Source organism: Sinohyriopsis cumingii, chromosome 11 (genome assembly GCF_028554795.1).
Source record: "Sinohyriopsis cumingii isolate HCF-2022 chromosome 11, ASM2855479v2, whole genome shotgun sequence".
NCBI classification, from domain to species: Eukaryota; Metazoa; Mollusca; class Bivalvia; order Unionida; family Unionidae; genus Sinohyriopsis; species Sinohyriopsis cumingii.
This window is the reverse complement of record NC_142971.1, coordinates 68,569,165-68,595,229: the sequence shown is the minus strand read 5'-3', so window position 1 is coordinate 68,595,229 and position 26,065 is coordinate 68,569,165. Positions and strand designations below refer to the sequence as shown.

General features: G+C 35.1%; 1 protein-coding gene across 1 annotated transcript in view; it reads left to right on the top strand.

Moving 5' to 3' along the window:
• Positions 1-26,065, top strand: part of LOC149788632 (NCK-interacting protein with SH3 domain-like) — a 51,020-nt gene that overhangs the window by 10,094 nt on the left and 14,861 nt on the right. The window contains exons 2-10 of the mRNA XM_089974720.1: positions 1,311-1,420; positions 5,822-6,000; positions 7,693-8,108; positions 11,401-11,565; positions 16,261-16,347; positions 21,298-21,436; positions 22,415-22,495; positions 23,025-23,246; positions 23,930-24,102. Of these exons, the coding sequence (XP_089830846.1) occupies positions 1,311-1,420; positions 5,822-6,000; positions 7,693-8,108; positions 11,401-11,565; positions 16,261-16,347; positions 21,298-21,436; positions 22,415-22,495; positions 23,025-23,246; positions 23,930-24,102 (1,572 nt within the window). The remainder of the gene's footprint in view (positions 1-1,310; positions 1,421-5,821; positions 6,001-7,692; positions 8,109-11,400; positions 11,566-16,260; positions 16,348-21,297; positions 21,437-22,414; positions 22,496-23,024; positions 23,247-23,929; positions 24,103-26,065) is intronic.

The window sequence follows — 26,065 nt, the reverse complement described above, 5'->3', positions numbered from 1 at the left end:
ACCAGAACAGTTTTCATGATACCTTGTTGGTCCTAAATGAAAATGGTGTCACGTTGACTTTTATGCAGCTAATTTAAAAATCTCATTATCCCAAAAGAATAGAAAAGATAATTTTAAAATAGTTAAAGGAAAGAAATGGTCTTGTCTTGAATTCCTGGAAGTTCTTTTCAGCTAACAGAGTGTTAATTTATTTGAAGGACTCTTATTATACAGTATACTAGATTTTATGAGAACAGTTGTGGTGTTAAACATTGATATCTTGTGATACAAACAGTATTAAAGAATTAAAAATACCATTGCAGTGGAGATGATTTATTGCAAAAAGAGACTGAACATGCTAGGTACTTCAAACTGTTCATTATATACAGTTTAATCACAATCTCCTGTAACTGTAAATTTGCAGTAATTAAGTATTGTATGGTTTTTGTCAGTTGGAAACATCATCCCACACCCACTATTCTCTCCATACCCAAGTGACAGAAAGCATAGTAAAATAGCTCATGTATATCACACAAGTAACTTCCATTAGGCAGCATTGACTGTCTGTCAAGAAGGTCATTCAATTTAAATGTGATTTACAATAGCACACCTGTTTCATAATCCATTTTTTGCACACATGCTATGCACTTGTCCAGTCAACAGGTAGTATGTGATGAATTCTGTTGTAAATAGAGAGGGAAGTTTTGTTTGTTTATTACCGCAGACCAAGATCTCTTTATTTCAGCATTTGATAATAATGGAGACAGCTTCACTAATGGACAAAGAGTGTTTCTTTTACACGAGCTTTAATAACATCATGCCATATTTTTCACCATTAACTTTGACAGTGTACATTTGACTCACCCACAAGGGTTCAAGGTCTGTATTATGTTGTAACTTCTGCAATGCATCCTATTGGTTTTTCTTTGAAGGGTGCACAGGTTCCAACCTTCTAGCTGATTTCCAGTTCATAACTATTTCATTACGGTAATTTGTCCTGAACATTTTATTTAGTTCTTTACACAGTTTCTTTTTTTTTAAGGATCTTAGATTTATTAATACAGAAAATGTTATAAATTATTATCCAGATGACAGTAGCATATGACTATTCAAGGACAGTCACCCCTGCAAGGTTATACCTACTTCTGTCCAAAGATCTTGTGTGCTGAAAATGTTGACAGAATCCTTGAACTCTTCATGATTTTTAGTTGAACAATCTTTCATGCTATTTTTCTTTTAATTTTAATACTTTTTTAACTACTGTAAGTGATGAACAGATTGATGGCTAACTAATTTATCATTGTTTTTACCCGACATTATTCTTTTCACAGGCCAGTCATTCAGACGTTTTAAAATCAATTGATCGAGCCATTGAAGCTATCCACTTTCAAGCTGTCAGTAAAGAAGGGACATACACCCAAAAGCAGAGAGAAAATTTGAAGTATGACATACCTTTCTTTTATCTGAGTTTCTTTTAATAAAAAAATGTATGTTACTTTAGACATAAGAGAAAGTAAATGTTATTAAAGTACATGTAATTGGTCATAAATGGAGTGTTTGTAAGTAAAGTACATGTAACTGGTCATAAAGACTCCAAACTATCAGCACTTTGTTTGGACAACCATTTTTTTCTACCTTTATATTTATGAAAAACATTAAATTTGGCATTTCCTTCATATTTGCAAGACATAAGATTAGTATGCTAGTATATTTAGTGATCCTTTGGTAGAGTTCAGGGCCACCAAATTGTCAAGTGAACCCTTTATTTGGTAGAGTTATGGGCCACCAAATTGTCAAGTGGGCCCCTTCATTCATAGAATCAAGGGCACCAAATTGCATGATGAGTTCATTATTTGGTGATGTTAAGGGAAACCAAATTGTCAATGGGACAATTATTGTTCTTGTGCAAAAGAACCATTTCTTCCTACCTCATCTCAAACACATTTGGTGTGCAATTCAGATGTCAGCATTCTGCATTTTTTATTTTTGGAGTTATGACCTTTGATTCATTCAGAACAGCCAAACCCCATTTAGCTTCAAAACAATAACCGCTCTGGTTTCTCTTTTGATTTGAATCCAGTTTTATTCAGTTTTATATTTTAAAAAACCAAAGACTTAAAATAATGGTACTAACAGCTGCCTGGCTTGGTGCTCAGCATTGAGAGGTTAGTGTTAGGACTGGTCGGCCTGGTGTCAGAATAATGTGACTGGGTGGGACATCAAGCTACATGTCTGCGGCATGATGCCCCAGTGCTAGACATCACAATAAACTGTCACACTGCAGACATCGTAGCGATATGACTGAAAAATTGTTAAAGCTACATTAAAAATCCAAATCACACACACACACACATATTTAAAAAGGTTAAATTTGATTGGTTGTCCTGCATTTGAAACCATTTTTGTTATGGTCCATTGTTGACTGCGAGTACTTCAAAGTTAGTTTCTGCACATTAATTTGTCGTCTGTTCAATTTGGTTCCAACCAGATTATGTTGAAAGCTTGAAAAAAAAATTTGAAAGCATTTAATTTTCAATATTTTCACTGATAAGTACAATAGCTTTGTATCAACAAGATGTCACTCAAATTTTTTCTTTTTAAAATTGTTTTTTGTTGAAATCATGGCTCCTATTTTGGTTGTAAACACATGAAAAATTAGCTCTGCACGCAATCCCTGCTTCAGTAAACTATCTTCAGTAATGTTAGATATGCCCTTCTTATGGTAAGGGTTGGAAGTTGTGCAACTGCCATTACTTGTGGCCTTGAACAAAACAGGGACATCAGTCATTCTCAAAATTACATGTTGTGCACAAATTACAGTTGAGATATGATTTCAAATACTGTTGGATCATTTATTTTTGTGAGGTGCAATTTTTGTGGGTTTTATTTCTTTTTCCAAAGAACTTTTTCATGGGTACTTAAATTCATGATCAAAGTTTGCAAATTTGTATGTATTAAATTTCAGTGATTAACCTCTGTAGATACTCAAAATAAAAAATACAAAAGAACAAAACTATGACAGCAAGAAACAATAATTGCAGTTGCATCAGTTGATAAATGTAGGGAAGATTTTAATTTGTCAGAACATAACTGTTTAATCAGACCAAGTTGCGTTTATTTCTGTATAAACTGTAAGGAGAACTACTTTATACTTCTATAAATAGTGTCACTTGCAAAGTAACTAACGTAAACACTGAATTGGAAGACATACACACTTACATGCCTTATAAAATGAAATAAAAATGGTGGGTTTATATTTTATAAAGAAAATTTAAGAAACTGATTTGACAGAATCAAATAAATCTTTATAATTTTTCCGAAGATAAATAATTCTTTGATAAGTTTGGAGAAAAAAATGCTGGCAAATGCACAATCTGCTGAGAAGTACATTGGGGCTATGTTGTGCAGCCCTTTCACTGGCTCATTACAAATTTAAAACTATTGGTAAATGGATATGGGCATTGGGAGGAGGGGGGTTAAAATGCTAACATTATAACAGTTGGATTCAGTTCTACAATGTAAGATGCTGACATTGATAGTTATGATATGGAGGGTGGGAGTGGGGGTAAAAAGCCTGCTACTCCCCATTGTAAATGTCATGGTCGATGTCTTACACTGTTTGATTATTGAACCCCATCACTTCAGCTATTTACAGATTGTTTTAATTTCCTTTATAAGTAGCCCCCTGTTGGTAGCCTAAACTGGGAATGAAAATAAAAATAGATTTAAAGAAGCAAAAATTGGTTACTCATGTGTCTGGCAATATATGATTTGGCAAAGTGCCAGTGAACTAATAATAGCATCAGATCCAAGAGTCATTCATATGTGAAACAATAAATCCTGTGCTCTGAATATTGAAATCCTTAGATCAGTGTTTACCTTTACCCTCATTTGCACTTCAGGGACCCTAACATTTTAATTTGACCCCCATCTTTGATACCAAAGCTTTTTTATATACTCAGTTTGACCCCCAGTTTTGACACCAAGGAAATATTTGACTCTCAGTCTTGCATCCCTAGGGGATACACTGCATATGCCAATTTAGATAAAAGATAAGGACCATGCTGTGGAATATTGCATCCCTAGGGGATACACTGCATATGCCAATTTAGATAAAAGATAAGGACCATGCTGTGGAATATTGCATCCCTAGGGGATACACTGCATATGCCAATTTAGATAAAAGATAAGGACCATGCTGTGGAATAATTGCATCCCTATGGGGATACACTGCATATGCCAATTTAGATAAAAGATAAAGACCATGCTGTGGAATATTGCATCCCTATGGGGATACACTGCATATGCCAATTTAGATAAAAGATAAGGACCATGCTGTGGAATGTTGCATCCCTAGGGGATACACTGCATATGCCAATTTAGATAAAAGATTAGGACCATGCTGTGGAAAGTTCTAAACCTCAGATCACCTACCATTGGTAGAAATTTTTTAGTTTGATTTTGACATAGCTATTATGTTGTAGATGGAGAATACCCTGCTCTATAAATAGCTATGTAGCAGATGCCCTCAACAAGAATTCATACACTTAAACAAAACTCTAAAATTTATAGGAAATATCTTTTTAAAAAAACGAAATAACAATAAAAAATAGATCAAATTTTAAAGAAATATCACTTATAAGAATTTAATGTAAGTTGCCGACTCGCACAGCTTATATAATGCCCTTCGGGTGTTATTTACTGTTTGAGTCAGCAATTTACATTTTATACCACTTCCTAGTGTACAAACTAACTTCAGTCAATAGACTTTTTTTTAAGCCTTGTCAGTCATCCCTATTCCTTCCCCTCATTGATATCAGCATTTCTTCCTGTAAAAAAATGTTCTGTGTAAAGTGATTCTAATATTGGTATAAGTTCCTTCCTAAAGGTTATATAAAATTCTACAGTAATTCCATCTGACCCAGGTGATTTAATTATTTGGTCAATGTCCTCCCCTCCCCCATCTTTTTTGATTTAGTGGTTTTGTCAAAAACTGGTGTGACTACATTATTTGAATTTGTTGTTATATAATTTATCTAACTTGAAATTTGTCAGTTAGGAAATTGCTGCACTAACAAGGAAAATGTCTCCAGTGAATGGTTGGTTTTATTAATAAATTACTCTTAACTCATGATGTAAAAAAAATGTGTTATGTATATGTGTGTGTATGTATGTATATATATATATATATATATATATATATATATATATATATATATATATATATATATATATATAAAATTCATTTAGGGCTGTTCCAGTAAATTTTACTTGGGACTCGGGGAAGGCATTTTAATGTGGAGTAGTCACCCATAGATGCAATTTCAAATTTTGTATCATTATCTTATGAACTCTTGAAGTAACAAGATTACCTTGGTAAATATAGTTGCAAAAGTGCCTTCCTGGGTACAATGTATGTTTAAATGGAACAGCTGTTAGGTAACTGGTTTGTCCAAAGAAAGGGACCTTAAGTGTCCAAGTGCTCTAAGGCACTCCACCATTACAGATCATACACATATATCACTTCTGTCCACATGAGTTTGAGTCTTGACTTGACCAGTGAGCAAATGTGAGAAGGCTTGCCAGTAGCTTCCTGTAGGTTGGTAGTTCTTCTCAGATTTTTCCTTCATCATATATACTGTCCACCATGTATAGTCTCTATCATGTGCTGAAAAATTTCATTAAACCCCACAAACTGAAATAAAAACCATGTCCAGATGGCATGTATATACCCTAAGCTTGTTGACTGCATACAACCACAGCTTGTTCTTTTGAAGCCCAATTTTGTGTCACAGATGAGTTATGATACATGATTTTGTATGGTCATTCATTTTCTTTATAGCAAATTGATCCAACATCGTAAGAATGTGACTGAGACTATGAGAGAAGATAATCATCACAAGTCACCAGCAACATCCCCTGTATCTCCCCAGTCTCCAAAAGCTAAAAGTGGCAAGCATCAGACAGCAGGCACTCATGAAGACTCTCTCAATCAACAAGCCATCCAAGAAAAGAGATCAGGTAGTGTAAAGGCTTCACTTAGCATAAACTATACCCTTTCATTCCCTCTGGAATTTAGAGAATATGCAGGTCTTAAGGATGCTGAGTCCTGTTTATCTGTGTGTTGTGACATGCCTTAATTTCCCCATGATCCACCCCTTTTGATAATCTGTACTTGCAAAAGAAGGACAGTGTAAATAAACATGTAGGCAGTGTGACTTATCCATTACTTTTGGAGGTTTTAACACATTATTGGCTATATCATGCTGAGGAAATAGGAGCTGAGAGCATTTCCAGATGTAAAACCAAGGCATCGATCAGTTATTGAACCTGTTATCTTTGCTTTATTAGTCCAATGTTCTGTCATCCTAACAAATTTGGCTCTTTAATCAATATCATATTAATTGGATGCTTTTTGAAAAATGTTAATGCCAATTATATACTTAATTAACATAGTCTGATAAGTACTCTGTTCCATTATTCTGAATAAAATGCTTCATCAAATTAACAATTATAGCAACAAATCCTGATGACACAAAATTCAGCTGTTTTGGGAAGGTAAGTGAGTTTCTTTCAGCTTGAAATATTTATTTATAACAAATTATGGTTGACATCAAAATTCCTCCACAAATCAGCCATTTTTTACATGTCATATTAGGTAATCTTCTGCAGTCTTTCTTTGTAAAACTGATACACTGTCATACTTTGCTAGTCCATACCCTATGTCAGTAGATATTATTCAATAGGTGAACCTAATACCAGTTGCACCCTTGCATTAAATTAGGCTCAGATTCACTCCCTGTGTCATTTGACCATGATGTCTGGATGATCTACAACAATTCTTTGATTGTGGGCTTCTGATATAGGCCTTCACTTGTTTGTTGAAGAAATATTTGCTGGAGTTGTGCATATAATTTGATTCTGTGTGTGTTTGTTAAAGAAATATTTGCTGGAGTTGTGCATATAATTTGATTCTATGTGTATTTGTTAAAGAAATATGTGCTGGAGTTGTGCATATACTTTGATTCTATGTGTGTTGTTGATCAGCATATCCTCCATTGAAATTTCTCTATGACACTTTTACTGCATGTCTAACCCAGTAAGGGAAATAACTCTTGATTTGAAAAGGGAAATAATGAATTTTTTAATAATGTCAATAAATCTTTTTATAAACTTATAACAATTTTGTTATCTAAATGACTTAAATTTTCAGGTGCATATGCATGTGAAATTTGCCCATCTGGGTTACCTATTTCTCTGCCTACCTACTCTATCAATCTGGCATAGTGTTTGTTTCTCTATCACAAATTATCAAACAGTAAATAAATATTTTAAAAAAGGTTTTCATAAAGACATTAGCAGTGTCCAGGGTCTTAGATTTTGGTTGGGTCTCTTAGAAAATTGCATGAGGCTCTTGAGTTCATTGGAAAGTTGGGAGTCCTGGACTCCTGATCAATAAATTCCGTTGAGATCATTGATAGGGATCACTTACAATGATAACATACTATCTTGTTTGTTCACAAATCAGAGCAAAATTCAACAGTCTTGAAATATTGCATTGTCTAGGATCACATAATACAATTTATTTTGAAGCACACTGCGTATTAACTAAGTGTATTCTTTCAGATTTAAAACCACAATTCCTAGTTTGAATTTATTACCACAAAACTCTTATTACCACAAAACTCTTATTACCACAAAACTCTTTTGCAGGTGGAACAAATAAATCTAAGAGAGCTTCCAAAAAGCGTGCTGCCCCTGCGCCACCAAGTGAAACTGTTCGCAATCAAGAGCAGATTACTCCCAATGATATGAATGGGGAAGATGGTGTCACCCAAACTGACTTGCCTAAAGAGACCATAGATGTTGCCAGTTCTCCAATTAAACCACCCTCAGAGTTGCTAGCATTCAGTCCGCAAAAACCATTGAACAGTTCATGTTGTGTTGATATTAGTGCCCTCCTTGTGCCACCACATCTTGGAGCAGATCTTGTGGAGGAAGTGCGCAAAAATACACAGCTAAGCTATGAAAAATCCATCACTGCAGTTGAGACTGTTATTGGAATGATTGGTTTCAGGATACCAGAAATTTCACCTGTTTTAGATAAAATATTTTCAACTTTTCATGAGGTAAAAAGCAACTCACTTAAGAGGGTTTGTAGGTAGGGGTTGTTCTATTTAAACATACATGGGATCCAAGAAAGGCAGTTTGAATTTGAATAGTAACCCATAGATGATCTGCATACTTTTGTAGAATGTTTATTCCAATTTGGAGTTACGAAAATACATTGGCAGGTATTTTATTTAAACTGCCTTCCCTGACTACCCTGCTCATTTAAATGGAGCAAGCCCTGAATCCTGTGAAAAATCTTTCTTTGATTTTGTTTCAGAACTATTATAATCTTATAAATATCCTTTTTACATTTGTATGTCTACTTCTGTCCCCCACTTGCCCTGCACTTTACACTTTTATCTCTACCTCTGTCCCCCATCAGTTCCACATCTTTCAATATTATCTTGTATATCTGCCTATCCCGACCAGCCCCACATATTATACTTGTATTTTTGCATGTGTCCCCATCAGTCCTACATATTACACTTATATTTTTGTGTGTACACATGTATTTTTGTGTCCCCATCAGTCCTACATATTACACTTATATTTTTGTGTGTACACATGTATTTTTGTGTCCCCATCAGTCCTACATATTACACTTATATTTTTGTGTGTACACATGTATTTTTGTGTCCCCATCAGTCCTACATATTACACTTATATTTTTGTGTGTACACATGTATTTTTGTGTCCCCATCAGTCCTACATATTACACTTATATTTTTGTGTGTACACATGTATTTTTGTGTCCCCATCAGTTCTACATATTACACTTATATTTTTGCATGTGTTCCCATCAGTCCTACATATTACACTTTTAATTTTGCTTGTGTCCCCATCGGTCCTATATATTACACTTGTAATTTTGGATGTGTCCCCATCAGTTCTATATATTACACTTGTATGTTTGCATGTGTCCCCATCAGTTCTACATATTACACTTGTATTTTTGCTTGTGTCCCCATCAGTCCTACATATTACACTTGTATTTTGGCTTGTGTTCCCATCAGTCCTACATATTACACGTGTGTTTACCTGTCCCCATGAGTCCTACATATTACACATGTTTACCTGTCCCCATCAGCCCTGCATATTACATGTGTGTTTACCTGTCTCCATCAGTCCTACATATTACGCATGTGTTTACCTGTCCCCATCAGCCCTGCATATTACATATGTGCTTACCTGTCCCCATCAGTCCTACATATTACACATGTTTACCTGTCCCCATCAGCCCTGCATATTACATGTGTGTTTACCTGTCCCCATCAGTCCTACATATTACACGTTTACCTGTCCCCATCAGCCCTGCATATTACATGTGTGTTTACCTGTCCCCATCAGTCCTACATATTACGCATGTGTTTACCTGTCCCCATCAGCCCTGCATATTACATATGTGCTTACCTGTCCCCATTAGTCCTACATATTACATGTGTTTACCTGTCCTCATCAGTCCTACATATTACATGCGTTTACCTGTCCCCATCAGTCCTACATATTACACATGTTTACCTGTCCCCATCAGTCCTGCATATTACACGTGTTTACCTGTCTCTATCAGTCCTGTATATTACACATATGTTTATCTGTCCCCATCAGCTCTACTCATTACTTGTGTGCTTACCTGTCCCCCATCAGTCATACATATTACACGCGTATGTTTATTATTTTGTCTGAGATGTCTTTGGAAATAGGAAAACTGCTTTAGTTTCTGGAATTTTGGAATAATATATAAATAATTTATTTCCATATTATTTCGGGGCCCCGAGTGGCCGAGTGGTCTAAAGCGCTTTTCGTTACGGATCACTGCCATCTCACCTCTGTCTGCGGCAGTTCGAGTCTAGGATTCAGCCAATGTAGGTATGTGAGAAAGCTTGCCAGTAGCTTCTCGTGGGTCGGTGGTTCTTTCCGGGGTTTTCCTGGGTTCTTCCTCCACCATTAATACTGGCCGCCATGTATAGCCTATCGTGTGCTGAAAAATGGCGTTAAACCCCACAATAACAATAACAATAACCATATTATTTCACTTTGTCTGTCAAGATATTGCAGAAGGCAGATGTTGTTGTTGTTATTATAGGGTTTAATGCCATTTTTCAGCACACGATAGGCTATTCATGGCGGCCAGTATTAATGGTGGAGGAAGAACCCAGGAAAACCCTGGAAAGAACCACTGACCCACGAGAAGCTACTGGCAAGCTTTCTCACATACCCACATTGGCTGAATCGGAGACTTGAACCCACGCAGACAGAGGTGAGATGGCAATGATCCGTAATGGAGAGCGCTTTAGACCACTCCGCCACTTTGGGCCCCCAGAAGACACAAACATTATCAAATACAAAGCATGGACCATGATGTTTTCTCAAGTGTCATAAAATTATGAACATCTAGAAACTAAAACTGTTCTTTTTAATTGTTTTTGAATGTTGCAACTTTATTAACAGTATCATACAGATATACCTGAACATGTGAACACTATAATGTGGGTGTATTCTTGAACATATCGACAGTGTAATGTAGAAGTATTCTTGAACATATCAACAGTGTAATGTGGGTGTATACTTGAACATATCAACAGTGTAATGTTGGTGTAGACCTGAACACGAAAACAGTATAATGTATACAGTGTTTCCCATAAAACTGAAAGGTTGAGAGTGAAAAATCCCCATGGTATCAGAGCTGGGGGTCAGATTGCATAGAAACCAACCTTGGTGTCAGAACTGGTTGAGGGTCAGATAACAAATTTGGGGGTCTCTGCACAAATGAGGGTAAAGGAAAAAACTATAACAGGGGCCCCACGTAGCAGAGTGGTCTAAAGCACTCACCATTACAGATCATTGACATCTCACCTCTGTCTGTATGGGTTCAAGTCTCAGTTTTGGCCAATGTGGGTATGTGAGAAAGCTTGCAAGTAGCTTCTCATGGGTTGGTAGTTCTTTCCGGGGTTTTCCCAGCTTCTTCCTTCATCATTTATACTGACCACCGTGTATAGAATATATTATGCAGAAAATTGACATTAAACCCTACAAAAACAAAAACAATAACTGATTTTATACCTAAACACATTTCAGCCTTTTTTTCTTGAAAGGAGGAAATGTTTAGTTCAGAATGCATGAGTATGCACAAACTTTTTTATTTTAGACTTGACTTTTCTCTGATAAAATGAAAATCTAATAGTTATAAACATTTAGAACTGGTTTAATAACTGCATTTTTATAAAAATTCCTTATAAGAATTTCAGAATTCAAATTTACTACCCAGAGAATTGAAAATCCTAATTTATTTCTCCCTTCTTCTTTTAACAGAAGAAAGAATCATCAGAAGAGGATACCAGTCATGATCTTGTTCGGCTGAATGAGTTGTTTAGGGAGCTGAAATCCTGTAAGGATGACTCCCAGCAGAGAAGCTGGGCGTTACATGAAGATGAGGTTCTGATACTTAGACACCTGCAAGAGCTGCTCTCCATCTTGGTAGGAAACTCCTCTACTGGCATAGTTTTTGTAGTATCTCAGTTTGTGTGTTTTTATATCCATATTTTGTAAGGAAACAGACAGACAAACACACTGACCATTGAAAGAGCAGAATTTGATGTATGATTAATAATAATGCACAGTTAGAAATTCACATGCTAAACTGGACTAATGTTGTAGGAGCTGAATTTTTCACAGGGATGAAGATATTTGATTTTGATGAAGAAATTAAAACAGTTTGTTAATTATTATGTTTGTTATGATATATCATTTAAAGTCAGATTTAAAATAATACCTTGGATAAAGCAGTCTTTTATGTTGAAGAAAAAACCATACCTGTCAGGTGTCAATTGTCACAGTTAAATGCCAGTTTTGTGAGATCAGTTGGTATAAGAGCCTAAAGGTACAAGGCCACCATGATTGATCTCGCACTAGTGCTTACCTGTGACAGTTGGTTCATGGTGGGTATTATTTGTTTCTTTTTAATGTACTTAAGTAATTTTCATGATTTTGTTACATCAAACCCAATAAAGATAAATTGTGAAAGTTTTCATAATTTATAATCCCATCTCAAGTGCATATAATCTTCCTCATAGGAGCTCTTTATGTACCTGGGGGGCAGGATCATCAACTGTTTTGAATAAAATTGTGGAAATTGTAGAAATTATTTCCTGTAACATTCACTGTGCATTGTAATCAGATTAAGTAAGTCTCAAGCATTTAATGCATTATTCAGTTAAGATATCAGTCTAAAAGCCTGTAAAATATTTCCAAATAAATGAAGAGATGTGTGTAAAAGGACAAAGTGAATAACAAACACTGCAAGGTAGCAGTGGCTGTTGCCTTTTCAGCACCTTCCTTTAGAGTTAAAGTTGGAGGATGAGTTGCCAACATAGGTGGGAGGTTTGGGGAACTCCCTCAATGGGGATACAGGTTTTTCTTAAACTAACCAGGTGTAAAGTGAAAGTAGCTGGGTAAATCACCCAGCTCCTGGCTGATAAGGAAAGCCCAGCCTTTCAGAATGATTTGTTATTGTACTATGTAATATCAAACAGTAAGCCATGCAGATGCAAATAAATCCTTTTCTTTCAACCCATACTAAATGCAGGTGATGTTCATGGATGATCAGCCCATAATAGTTGCAAATCCTTTAATATTTGCTAATTATGTGCATGGATTATCAGCCCTTAAGTACTTGCAAGTGATATGCATGGATGATGAGCCCTTTAATATTTGAAAATTGTTTGCACATAAACTAAACACAACATTTTTAGCCAGTGAATTTGTTTTTATGTAGAAAATCATTGATTTAACAATCCTGCAACTCAAGTTGTGAATTACAGGTGTGGAGAAAAAACCTAGAAGAAGTTTAAACAAAGTGTGCTAACTTAACTTTAGAATGTGAGGGAAATTTCCACTTGAATTTTCAATGATTCCACTTATGGGACCTTAAAAATGTTATTGTGCTAATGATAAAACAAACATTGTCCAAGAAAATGTGTAGAAAGGTGCCAATCAATTTCAGGTGGAAATCAAAGGATATGTGAAGTCAGTCTCACTCGTTTAGATAAGGAGATCAGATACATAGTTGTGCAATGTGTTTTTGTTGTTGTATGGTTTAACACCATTTTTTGGCACAAGATAGGCTATATATACATGGCAGACAGTATAACTGGTGGAGGAAGAACCCTGGAAAACCCCGGGAAGAACCACTGACCCGTAAGAAGCTACTGGCAAGCTTTATCATGTACCCACATGCAATGTGTTGTCATAAGATCACAAATTCAATTGCATACAAATAACTGTTTATGAAACACCACACATACAGATGTATAAAAATAACTGTTTACAAAACACCACAAATTCAATTGTATACAAGTAACTGTTTCCACCCTTCACCAGCCAAAACACTCAGCAAGGGCTATGTAGTCAAACACCCCCTCCTGCTTGCCTCCTTCACTTCTATATCTGACTGACTGCTTTATATTTTAGATCACATCATTGAGTATATAATATATAATTAACATAAAGACAGTTGATTCTTCATTTGATATCTGGGTATTACTGTTGTACAAACACATTGCATGTCTTTTGTGTGAAGAAAATATTGTTAAGAAAGACAAAGTGTCCAGGATGGCAAGATTTTGACACAAATTAGTGCTAAATATAAACATAAATGAGACTTTATTAATTAATATGAAATATGTGTTATGACTTAGTGTTCTTAAACTAAATAGCAGAAAAGAGGGAAAACCAACAAGTTTATTAAAATTCAAAACATGATTTACTTCCCTAAAATACAAAGTGAAAAATTAAATGTAATTTAAAGTATGGTGAGTGAAAACCTAAATGATCCTAAATGTTCTGTCACAAATCCAAAAGTATAGAGTAATCCAAATAGGTTCCAGTGGTGTTCTGAATGAAGTTCATTCTGCTGTGCTTATGTATTACAATGAAATAATTAAAAGGTCTTTAAAGGAATTCACAGTAATTCCAATACAGCTACTAAATCTGAAAAGTCTGAGCACTTTGTAATAACAGTGAATAATTGAAATAAATCCTCTCAAATTATCACAGCTGTATTACTGCTCTAAGACATGTTAATGTTAGGAATCCTAATTTTAAATAAATCATCGTTGATATAGAAAATTAAGATGCATCAGCAGAAATGGAAGAGGTTGAAATATTCATTCTAGATCAGTCTAAATGGGTCAACAAGGTCAAGTGTTTTAACAGCCAGCCAATCAGGAACTAGGTTAGTCTGGCTTTTAAAGAAAAGACATGACCTCGAACTCAGATCTCATCAACATGTTTACTTCAGTGAGAGTACAGTTCACTATCTTGATGTTATGTGCTGTACTAAAATAAAGTACAAAGACTATCATAAAGAAAATCAGTATTTAATATGTTATTTACTAAATGACCTTTGTAATAAATAATCATGAAAATTAGCATACATAATATAGATATACATAACAGGTGTCAGAGGGAGTCAAACATATTTAATGGAAATATACACACCATTTAAACTAGAAAGTTGGTGTTATTGTTGACTTTTAAGCAGTTTGGAGCAGTTGACATCACATGCACATTGGACTCTTTGCATAAAGTCACTTGGGTGTTTCCATAGAGGTCACATTATCATGGTAATTAATAGACAAATCTCTGATCTCACATATTAAGATAATTGTTTGTAGTATATTGTATTGTAGTCTACCTTTAAAATATTTCTCAACCTCTGTTCATGTTCTTCTAGTACAAAACCGTTACAACACAATGAGGTTATTGTTATCTACACAATGAGGTTATTGTGATCTACATTTCACATTCTAGTCGTATATTAAGTATTTACAATTAGATTATGCCCAAATGTATTCTTGCATTCTTGCACTGTTATACCTAGAAATAATTAAAATTTGTTGATGCATTTTGTACTTCATCCTCTCACAAAGTAGGACACTGTGACCCATATTTCATGCTTCAGTGACAAATTAAGTATTGTATTTTATTTTTCATGTTTGAAGCATTACCATTGATGATTGTATAAATCTCTATTATTGCCAAATATGCGCCAAGAAAGGCCATTTCCCTGCATTTCACATTTTACTGGTTGAGGTAAAGTTTTTGTGTTTAGTTCATGACCTGATTTGGATTTTTTTTGCATGAGATTTGATGAGTAGATGCTTGTTCTTGAGCACAACTCCCCCATTTCAGTTGTCAGTTACTATTGCCCATATTTTGTGCTTCACTGATTTGTGTTACATTTTATCTTGGGTGTTTGTTTAGTTAGACACTGCATCTATGTTAGTGTCCTACCCTTCCAACAAAAGGAGCACATCATGACTAATATTTTAGCTTTTACTGTCTTAGTTTTGTATTTAGCTCATGACAGCATATATTTGTCCATGCTATATATGTTCTAGCCCACAAAGAATGTTTATTCAGTCATAAATGTTCCATATTAATTGCTATACATTGTGATAGGTAACATTCCACAGTTCAGCTGTATTGTCCATTTGAAAGAGTGATGGAATTGAGTGGACTGCATACTGCACCATTTCCAGTGAGGTCTTGGCTGTATTGGCTAATCAAGAAAATAATATTAACGAAGCATGAACTATGTTTGTAGCACTCTTTATCATTCCAAGGTACTCAAAGCCTGTGACTTTCACTCATTAAAATCTGGCTCTTTGGATGGACAGCGATAATAATAGCTTTTGAAGCAGATGTTAAGAAAACAGTGGTTTAGAAGGAAAATTTGAACAATTATCATTTTTTTAAAATCACCTTATTATTCAACATTGATATCATAAAAATATTTTTAATGGTGTTGCATCTTTGATGCCTTGTGTGTGTGTGTGTGTGTGTGAGCACAATACTGACAATATGTCACATATTAAAACTTATGTTAACTTATGCAACGAAAAAAAATATCTTTAAAAATCTGAATTTTAATAGAAAGGGGTTGAGATTTTGTTTATTTGTCACTTTAGTCTTAATTAGGGTGTGTGGATGTTAATTACTCACTTACAGTGGATAGTAGGTCAAAGGGTCAGAGAAAAGCTGTGTCATTGTTGATTTCACTAAGGTTCTTATTGACTTGCCCATAAATATGAAATTTAAGTCATATTTGTATGATCCCTTGTTTAGATCAAGATTTTTTATTTAATGTTCATATATTCTTTATTTTTGCAGGAAAATGCTAAAAAGTCAACCTCCAGGAAAGCATTAGCCAGTAGTAACTATGAGTGTGTCTATGAGCTTGTGCAGTATTATCAAATGGTATGTTTTTTTGTTGTAATTTTTAGGACTTCTGGTCATAGATCAGAAAGCTTTTGTGAATGGTCTGTTGCCTGACATCTGTTGGGTTATTAGCACAAGTTGCTTTCTGCTATTCGCGTTCAACTTCTAGAAGTATTGTCATGAAACTTTACACAAACGTGCATCCGATGGCATTGTTGGTCCTAAATGAAAATAGTGCAGATTAGACACAAAGTACGGCTGTCACAGTGGTCATCTTGAACATTTTATTGTAGCTACTTTTCCCAGCTGGAATGACCACTCTTGTGGCATAGTGGTTAGAGCATCTGCCTTGGATGTGGGAGGTCACAGGTTCGAACCCCGGCTGAGTCATACCAAAGACTTTTTAAAATGGTACTAACAAGTGCCTTGCTATGCGCTCAGCATTAAGACATTAGTGTTAGGACTGGTCAGCCTGGTGTCAGGATAATGTGACTGGGTGGGACATCATGCTACACGTCTGCAGCATGATGCCCCAGTGATAGACATCACTATAAACTGCCTCACTGCAGACAGCGTAGTGATATGACTGAAATATTTTAAAGCTACATTAAAAATCCAAATCACATACACACACACACACACACACACACACACACACACACACACTTTCCAAATGGATATTCTTATAAAGTTGGGATTTTCGCTAAAAGACTTCTTATGTGACCTAGTTTTTCCTAGGTGAAATTGGTGTGATGTTCATTATGCTGCCACAGCAGTTATCTTAAAAGTTCTGTTGCACGTCTAATAGAAAGTCATATTGGCTTAGGGTTTTTGCGGAAAGGTGTCTTACAGTGTCTGATTGGCTGTAAATCACAATGTTGCTGTTCTGACTAACAGTATGGCTACCACAATGGCTGTCTTGAAATCATTTTTTCAGTCTGACTCCATGATGGCAGGCCATATCATTGTTGTTTTACCAAAAGACTTCATATTAGGTCTAGTTCATTCTAAATTGATTTATAAAATCTCCAAGATTGCATCCATCTTGAAACTCTTTGTATTTTTATTCTCCAAATCAGAAAGTCATATCAATATGGGATCTCCTTCAGAAGACTTCTTACGATGTCTTGTTGGTCCACGATGATGTCTTGTTGGCCCTGAATGAAAATGGTGCCAGTCTTACATTCAATATGCCCACCACAGTAGCTAATTTGAATACAGATACTTTGTTGTTTCATTTTTAGGTTATCAAATAATTTAAGGCATTCTCATTCTAATGAATCAAACTGTCTTCGATTTCATCATAAGCAGGTGGAAACAAGTCCCTAGACCTCTGCTTCCTTTTTTGTTGTTATTGTTTACTCGTGTGGTGTTATTGCCAACAAATGCACATTTGACCCAGCCACATCCCAAAACAAGCTCAATGCCTTTATGGACTCACTGTCTTGATTGAGCTGATTCATACCAGTGGTTCTTTTTCTTTCTTCATCTTCAGTTGAATCAGCACCTGGTGGGGTAGATCTCTAATGGACTTGGACAAGGTATTGAATTGCAAAGCTTCTGACCTTTGTCTTTCCATCTCATATAAGACAGTCTTGCCATTTTCCAGTCTGCTCAGTTTTGATGAAAGCAAGTTTTTATTTCATACATTGAAATGCTGGACATGCACACTTGGCTTATGTAAAAAAAAAGTCTTTAGAAGAAACTGCTTTTCAAACAAGTTGTGGATAGAATTGCCCTGGCAAATACCAACCATTTTGAAAGCATGTGGTTGGAAATAGAAATTTCTGTCATTTTGTTCTATGATTTAAAGAACTTGGTACCACATATAGCCCACTTCCATCTTGCACATTTTCTTCAAAGCCACAGTACCACACGTAGCTAATTTTCTCCCTTGGACTGGTCAGAGAGAAGATGTTAGTTCTCATCACCATCAAAGGCTACTGTTCCATAATCTTAGATATGTTTTGACATCATGGAAGGAAGGATATGGACTAGAACGAAAATCCCTGTGACATTTTTTCTCTCACATGCGATGATTTGTATCAGCTAAGGCTTTGACCCATTTTCTGGAATGTAATTTTTATTGAGCTCTGATGTGGTTAAATAAACCAAACTTTCAAACCAGTGTCTGGAGCTTACTTGACCTGTTTTATACAAAACCTGTTTGCTAGTTGCATGCAGGATGTATTCTTTGTTCATTAATATTTGCCATAATAGTTTGGATTCACATATGATGGCTTCATTTCATTGCCAAAAACAGGCGTCCATTCAAGAGGAATAAGTCCTTTCTCTGCTTACCTCTTATCCTTGGACTGTTCACACTTAGGATCAACAAGTAAGGGCTCAGTAGTAAAGAAGCTAATCAGAAGAGGGAGATCTCACTAGTTCTTATCAAACAAGTACGATACAGTATTTCTGCTCAAGCTCTGTCATCCTGGATACGGTGGGTTGTCCACCAATGCATTGCTTGCACATATTGGTTTATAAATGCTTTGGGTGGTCATCAATAATGTAGAATTTTAGTGAGAAGGGGTCAGAGAAGACTTTCTCTAGCTTTTACGTAAGAGACTTTTCATCATAAAGGACTCAGTTTGACCTGGTGAGACTCATACCGGCAGTATGACAAGCAATCTTCCCAGGTCATTTATCAGCTTTGTAGAAGTTACTCTACTTCTGCTGTTTTTCTTCTTCATTTTTATTATACGTTTTCATATAGATATCTTTAGGTCAGAGAATCATCCCACAGATGATCTCACAATGCACTATAAGCGCACATTAGTTTACAGGGAATAACAGTTAACACTAGTGCCTAGTATTATATTTTAATTCTAAACCCAATACAGAATTTGATATTATCTGTGTGAGAGGGAGAGAGAGGGAGAGAGCAAAAGAAAACAAGAAGGTATTGTAACCATTTTCTACATGTACACACATACACACTCACATGCCCATGTACATGTCCATGTTACTACTAGATTCAGCATTCACTTATTAAAAATTGTATACAGTAACTATTTTCTTAACTCATTTAACAATAGTTTGAGTCTATTATCATTTCAGTGATTATTTTCTCTTATTATCAATCTCCCAATAAAACAGATACATAATTTGGAAGACAAATATTACTTTTATTTAGCAATTTACTGCATTAACACCTTTGTACAAAAGCAAAGACAAAAAAAGCAGAGAATATATGCTTTAATTAACATTATATTATTATTTCTGTAATTGTTGCAGCATTAGGAGGAAGTGAGAGATCATCATTTATCCAATTGTTTCATTTATGGGTCTCATTTTCAGGATGATTTTTTGTTGTTGTTCCCAATTAATTTTCCTTGCTCTAGATATACAGTAATTACAGTATTACTCATTTCATTCTATAACTTTACTGCAATATTTTCTGAGATAATAGTCTAATTTAGTATAACTGTAACAAACAAAATATACATAAGTAGATTAACCTGATTAGATTTTCACATTGTGTCAGTTTTCTATCTCTTACACATTTTGAATCTTCAGGACATGATACAGGTGTTGCTGTATTCATATGTAGTCTGAGGCATTGCTGTATTATGTAGTCTGAGGCATTGCTGTATTCTTATGTAGTCTGAGGCATTGTTGTATTCATATGTAGTCTGAGGCATTGCTGAATTCATATGTAGTCTGAGGCACTGCTGAATTCATATGTAGTCTGAGGCATTGCTGTATTATGTAGTCTGAGGCATTGCTGTATTCATATGTAGTCTGAGGCATTGCTGTATTCTTATGTAGTCTGAGGCATTGCTGTATTCTTATGTAGTCTGAGGCATTGCTGTATTCTTATGTAGTCTGAGGCATTGCTGTATTCTTATGTAGTCTGAGGCATTGCTGTATTCATATGTAGTCTGAGGCATTGCTGTATTCTTATGTAGTCTGAGGCATTGCTGTATTCATATGTAGTCTTCCTTATTACATTTGAAAGTGTTTATAGTACTTGTTGAATTTTTTACAGTTAGACTAACTGGAGTTAAACATTTTAGGCTAAAACCATGTTGCCATGATAAAGCAAACACAACTGGAAGAAAACAGAAAAATTAGCCATGCATGTTTGTATGCCAGAGTTGATGACAGTATCATGCTTTGATAACAACTGTTAAAAATTTTCAAATATTTTTAACATTTTTGGACTTGTGCCAAATATATTATTCTTAATAATATCAACAGATTAAACTTTGAGATAAAATAAGGTCCACTTCACTTAATTATTTAACGTACTGTACTGTTAAAAATTGTCATAGGTAGATTTATCTTAAGGGTAGCTACTTGCTACTAACAGTGTCTCCAAATATTGCTTTCAGGCCATTTATTTGATACTACTGCATACACAATCATGAAACTGCTAGTGTATTCAGCTTAAGAGGAAATAATATTCATCATAGGGAGTTGATGGGGATGATTATTTTCATGCTCCAGTGATCATTTTAGATTTTATATTTTGGTTCATTTCTTTTGAATTATTATTAAAAGTTATACTACTTCATGGATACTGTTACTTTGAGAAATACTCACTGTAAAATTGAGTGTTAAAAAGGTTGTATTCATGCTTCAATTACTATGTATTGATGTTGACTTTGGCCCAGTTTCAGCATTATTATTACAGCTAAGTCATGAAATTTTCATGTAATACTGCATTACCACATGAGGAACAATGTTCACATGAGATTAAGTAATGTGAGTATAAATCCAAATAAAAAAATGTTTTTTCTTGGTCATGACAGATTTAAATGAAGCATAAACTTGAAAATAAGTATCATTCTTACCCTGAATGTAACTTTTATTGTAGTTACATCCCTTTTTTAATTTTGTTTCTTCTCCAAATATTTTTTCTAAATCTTTGTAGAGTGGGCAGATACAATAAGATTCCGTCGGGTAACCAGAACCACACATAGTTTTTATTTTACTGATGTTAAATGACATATTTAATTATGTGTTGAATTTATTTTGCAGGAAACAAGGGTTAAGCTACGTCTTCTGCTGCTTCAGGTGTTTGGTGCTATGTGTGGCCTAGATGTCATGGTGATATCTGTGTTGTTATACTCAGTACTAACCACAGAACTGGCCAAGGAGATTCAGGCCAGTGTCAAAGGTTTGTGGCATTAAATGTAAATGTTTTAACGTTCATGTCAAAGCATTATCACATTGATAAAATAGTTTTTAAAATTTCCATGATTTTTGTTGCATGATTAATTGTTGTACCACCTTCTTTAGATAAAGCATTATTGTTATTATTATTATTATTATTATTATTATTGATCATGTTACACATTCATAATTGGGGCCCCAAGTGGCTGAGTGGTCTAAAGCGCTCTCCGTTACGGATCACTGCCATCTCACCTCTGTCTGCGTAGGTTCGAGTCTCGGATTCAGCCAATGTGGGTATGTGAGAAAGCTTGCCAGTAGCTTCTCGAGGGTCGGTGGTTCTTTCCGGTGTTTTCCTGGGTTCTTCCTCCACCATTAATACTGGCCGCCATGTATAGCCTATCGAGTGCTGAAAAATGGCGTTAAACCCTAAACAACAACAACAACATTCATAATTTAAATCTGCTTATTACATGGTTTTCTGTACATCAATTAGGACAAATATACAGATAGATAGAGTATATATGTTTAGGTTTTTTAAGCTAATAGGACTTCACTATATTGCTTAGGTTAATTTGGTGTTACATTTCCAATATAATTTATCAGTTGTTTTTCAGAATTATTTTAATTTTGAATACAACTCACAAAAAGAGCCTTATTGTAGAAAAACAATGGCTTGCTTATCTATCATGTATGTATTTGAAATTTGTTTAGTGCTGTTTCTTTTCAGTTGAAATAGAGGGGATGTCACTTACTCTTTTCGATTACCCTTTTTATTCCATGGTTTGTGCAATTAAAGTATTCTTAATGCTTTATTGTTCTCTGCTCATCAGGAATGAACTTTATTATAATGAGGTATAAGGCTTTAAAATGTTTTCAATGCTCATGAAGCCCAAATTATATGGACTACTCAGGAATTTAAAATTGTAAATGTGTAAACAGTCACTTATTATGTAATGCTTGAAAAGCTTTTTTCTACCAGCAGATGTTCAGCGGGTTAGTTATACTGGACTAGTCTTGACGATGATATTTTCTACTGGAGAAGCTGTCCCAGCAAATCTTCATGGTAACACACCACTTGCACATTGATATACCTATATTGTATGCTGAAATACACGTGTTTTTAATTAAAAGATGGTACTTTAGAAACCTGTCAACTTGAGATTGTTATAGTAGTTGCAGTTTTGTCTGCTGACCAACTTTTAGTTCACATAGTACTGTGTTAACAGGTTTATAAGGGATGTCATCATAATGTAATCATAGCTGTATTCACAGAATATATTTATCCATGTTGACTTGTCAAACATGATTTAATTTTAACTGCCTTAGATCTTCAGAGTTGTTTCATTTGTGAAAACTTACTTGCAAGTATCGTAAGGGGTTTAAGTTCCAAAAACACTGCTAAAAAGGGACTCCCATGTGGTACTTGCTTTAATTAAAACTTGATTTCCATAATTATTGATTGATTCAAATTTCTGTCATTTATTGTTCTGTATTTAATTGTGTATTTCATGTAATGTGACATTGTTTTATGCTAAGCTGTTATCTTTCACATCTGTTATCATATATTTCATTCTGTTCTTGTCTTTGTACAGACCATCTGAATGAGGATTTTGTGGGATTTCTGTTTGATGTGATGGAGAACCCCCCAACCCCTGAGTTTGAGGACCAAGTGACAGACATTCTGGTGAACCTTATCCTGGCATTTAACCTTCACTTCCATGAGGTCAAGGACAACACAGTTATGCAAGTCCTGGCCTCCAAGGGAACCATGAAGGTCTTCACAGAGAAGCTCCTGCTTCTCATTAACAGGGGAGGTAAACTTATATAAGCCTATTTTGTTTCTTTAAATTATGCTAATACGCTTAATTACTCTGTAAGGAGTGAAGATAAGCATTATTTTCTACTTGTTTTTATTGGAAAAATAGTTACCATAAATTCACATATATTAAAGGAGTATAATTTTGGGGGACTTCATGGTTGTTACAGATCACAAAATTGGCGTGGTCTAATCTTTATGGACTTCATGGTTGTGATAAGCCACACATTGGAAAGTCCTGTGCAGTCTGACTTTGTTGACTTAATTTTTGTCACAGACCACACATTGGAAAGTCCTGTGCAATCTGACTTTGTGGGTCTTTTTGTGAAGCAGCAGACTGATCCCTACAAAATAAATGAAATTTACATAACTACAACACTGTTAAAAATCTGATGTTAAGCAGCATGCATCAACACATACTTAAAAAGTACATGATTTGACATTGATTTCATACCTTCAGGGATTTTGCCGTAGGTAGAGTTCAGAATGAAAACCAGTCATCGTGAAAAATAATTTTAAAAAAGGTTGTATTGTCATTGTATATCAATAAAGAAATCATATTATGCAATCCAGATATTCAGTTGAAATTTATCTTTAGACTACTATAATAGTACAATATATCACACTATGATTATTCAAAACAATGCAGCTGTTTTAGCCCACCATTGCCTTGTATTGCAGTTGACCCAGTGTGGATGTTTGATTTTGAACCCAAGCCCCCTAATTCCCTTTTAAAGTTTTTAGAGGACATGTACAGCCAGCCTGCCACTGCCTGCCTGCTTTATACCAATGACATGCGAGTGCTTCTTGACATCATCATCAGGAACTTGACTGATCTGACTTCTGGAGATAAGGTAGTCACAGAATTTAGAGCATGTCTAATCCTTTAAACACTCAGATTAATAAAGGTGTCACATTTACACAAGTTTGGAACACACAGTCATTTTGTCTAAACAAGATTAATCCACTTGCATACCCGAACTTTCAATTTGCAGAAGTTTTAAGTTGTTCTCATTAAAGATATTACAGGAAAGGTTAAGTCGTCTTAATAAGGTCAGAAAATAAATAATTTACACATTAATTTAGATTACTTCATTAGACTTGAACATCAGCTGTACATGTTTAGTCAAACTTACAAAAAAGGATATTTGATGACTGTAAAAAAGCTTACGATGATATTACCTTGTAAACAGAATGCAGAAACATTTTAATTCATTCACTTTGAATTTACAAGCAAACAATAAATTATATTTTCTTAATATTCTCTTTCAGTTTTTGTATATACAAAAGTCAGTTATCGATAATGTCTTTGCAAAGAAATATGCAGGGCCAAAAGTTTTTTCCACACCAGTTTAGTCAGATGCTTGGCTCTTGCCAAGCAGAAGGGATCATCTCAGAAGTTACTCCCTACTATAATTGGTTTTGGCAGAAAGAATCATTATTGGTTTTCCTGGCACTTTGTATTTGGGGTTTAATTTGGCAGAAATATTATTTTAAAACTCCTCACCTCAGCTCTCCTGAGAGGTTAAAAGTCATGCACAGAAATGATGGCTAGTTTTTCAGTACACCACTACCATGTTATTTTGGACAAAATGAAATAGATTTGTCCACAAATACATGAATATACTTGAATAATGCTTTTAGATTTATAAAAAAATGAAAATATGGCTCATCAGTAAATATGCTGCAATTCAGTTACAATTAATGATTATGAATAATCTCAATCCACCATTCATGATGATTACTTGAGGAAGCATTCCATGTATTTCTCTTCACCTGGACTGCTAATTGATCCTTGTGAACCTTGCTACTGCACAGACCCATTGTCCAGAAACTGGCCCCTCACTGGGGTGATCAGTATTTTCTCTCCCCCAACTTACCTAAAGTTACCATTAACAACAATATCCAGGTTAAACGACCCAACATGGTTAAGCAACTCTCCATAATATCCATAAATACAACTGAACTGTGTAATACCCAAGTCACACCTCAGAATGTGTTTAACTATGTACACAGGGTTATACATTACACATACATTCACATAAATCAGTTTTTAATTCACATTATGTAAGGGCAAGACAGCTTATAACATGACATGATGTCTTTTGTCCTTCCATCATTTGAGAAAAAGCTTGCTGTTTATCACTCAGGATTGTGTTAATGAAACAGATTTTTATTATAAAATTGGTAAATCCATCAAAACAGTAGATAACCTGTCTTTTATTGTCTCAGTTTCATTAGCAAATGGTAATATATAGGTGTCATTTTTCTGGTGGCTATATCACAGGTGTCATTGTAGAGTTTCTACCTTAACAATTTAATGATAATGCTTTTACACATCAGACACAGTGGCAATAAATCATAGTACAGTGTATGGTGGTGTTACATGGGGTGCCAGTGAGACAGTGTTACATAGGGTGCAGATGAGATAAAGTGTTACATGGGGTGAAGGTGAGACTTACATGGGGTAAAGGTATGACTATTACATGGTATGCAGGTGAGATAGTGTGTTACATAGGGTGCAGGTGAGAAAGTATTTTATTCAGGACACAGGTGAGTCTGCTGTCTGGAGTATAGGTAAGTTTGTATTACATGGGGTGCTGGTTATGCATTGTGTTACATAGGGCTCAGGTAAAACTGCTACATGGGGTGCAAGTGAGAAAGTATGTTACCTGGTCTACAGGTAAGGCAGTATTCCATAAGATACAGGTGAGTATGACATGGGGTGCAGGTGAGACTGTATTATATGGGGTGCAGGTGGGACTGTTACATGGGTTGCATGTGAGATTGTGTTATATAGGGTGAAGGTGAGGCATT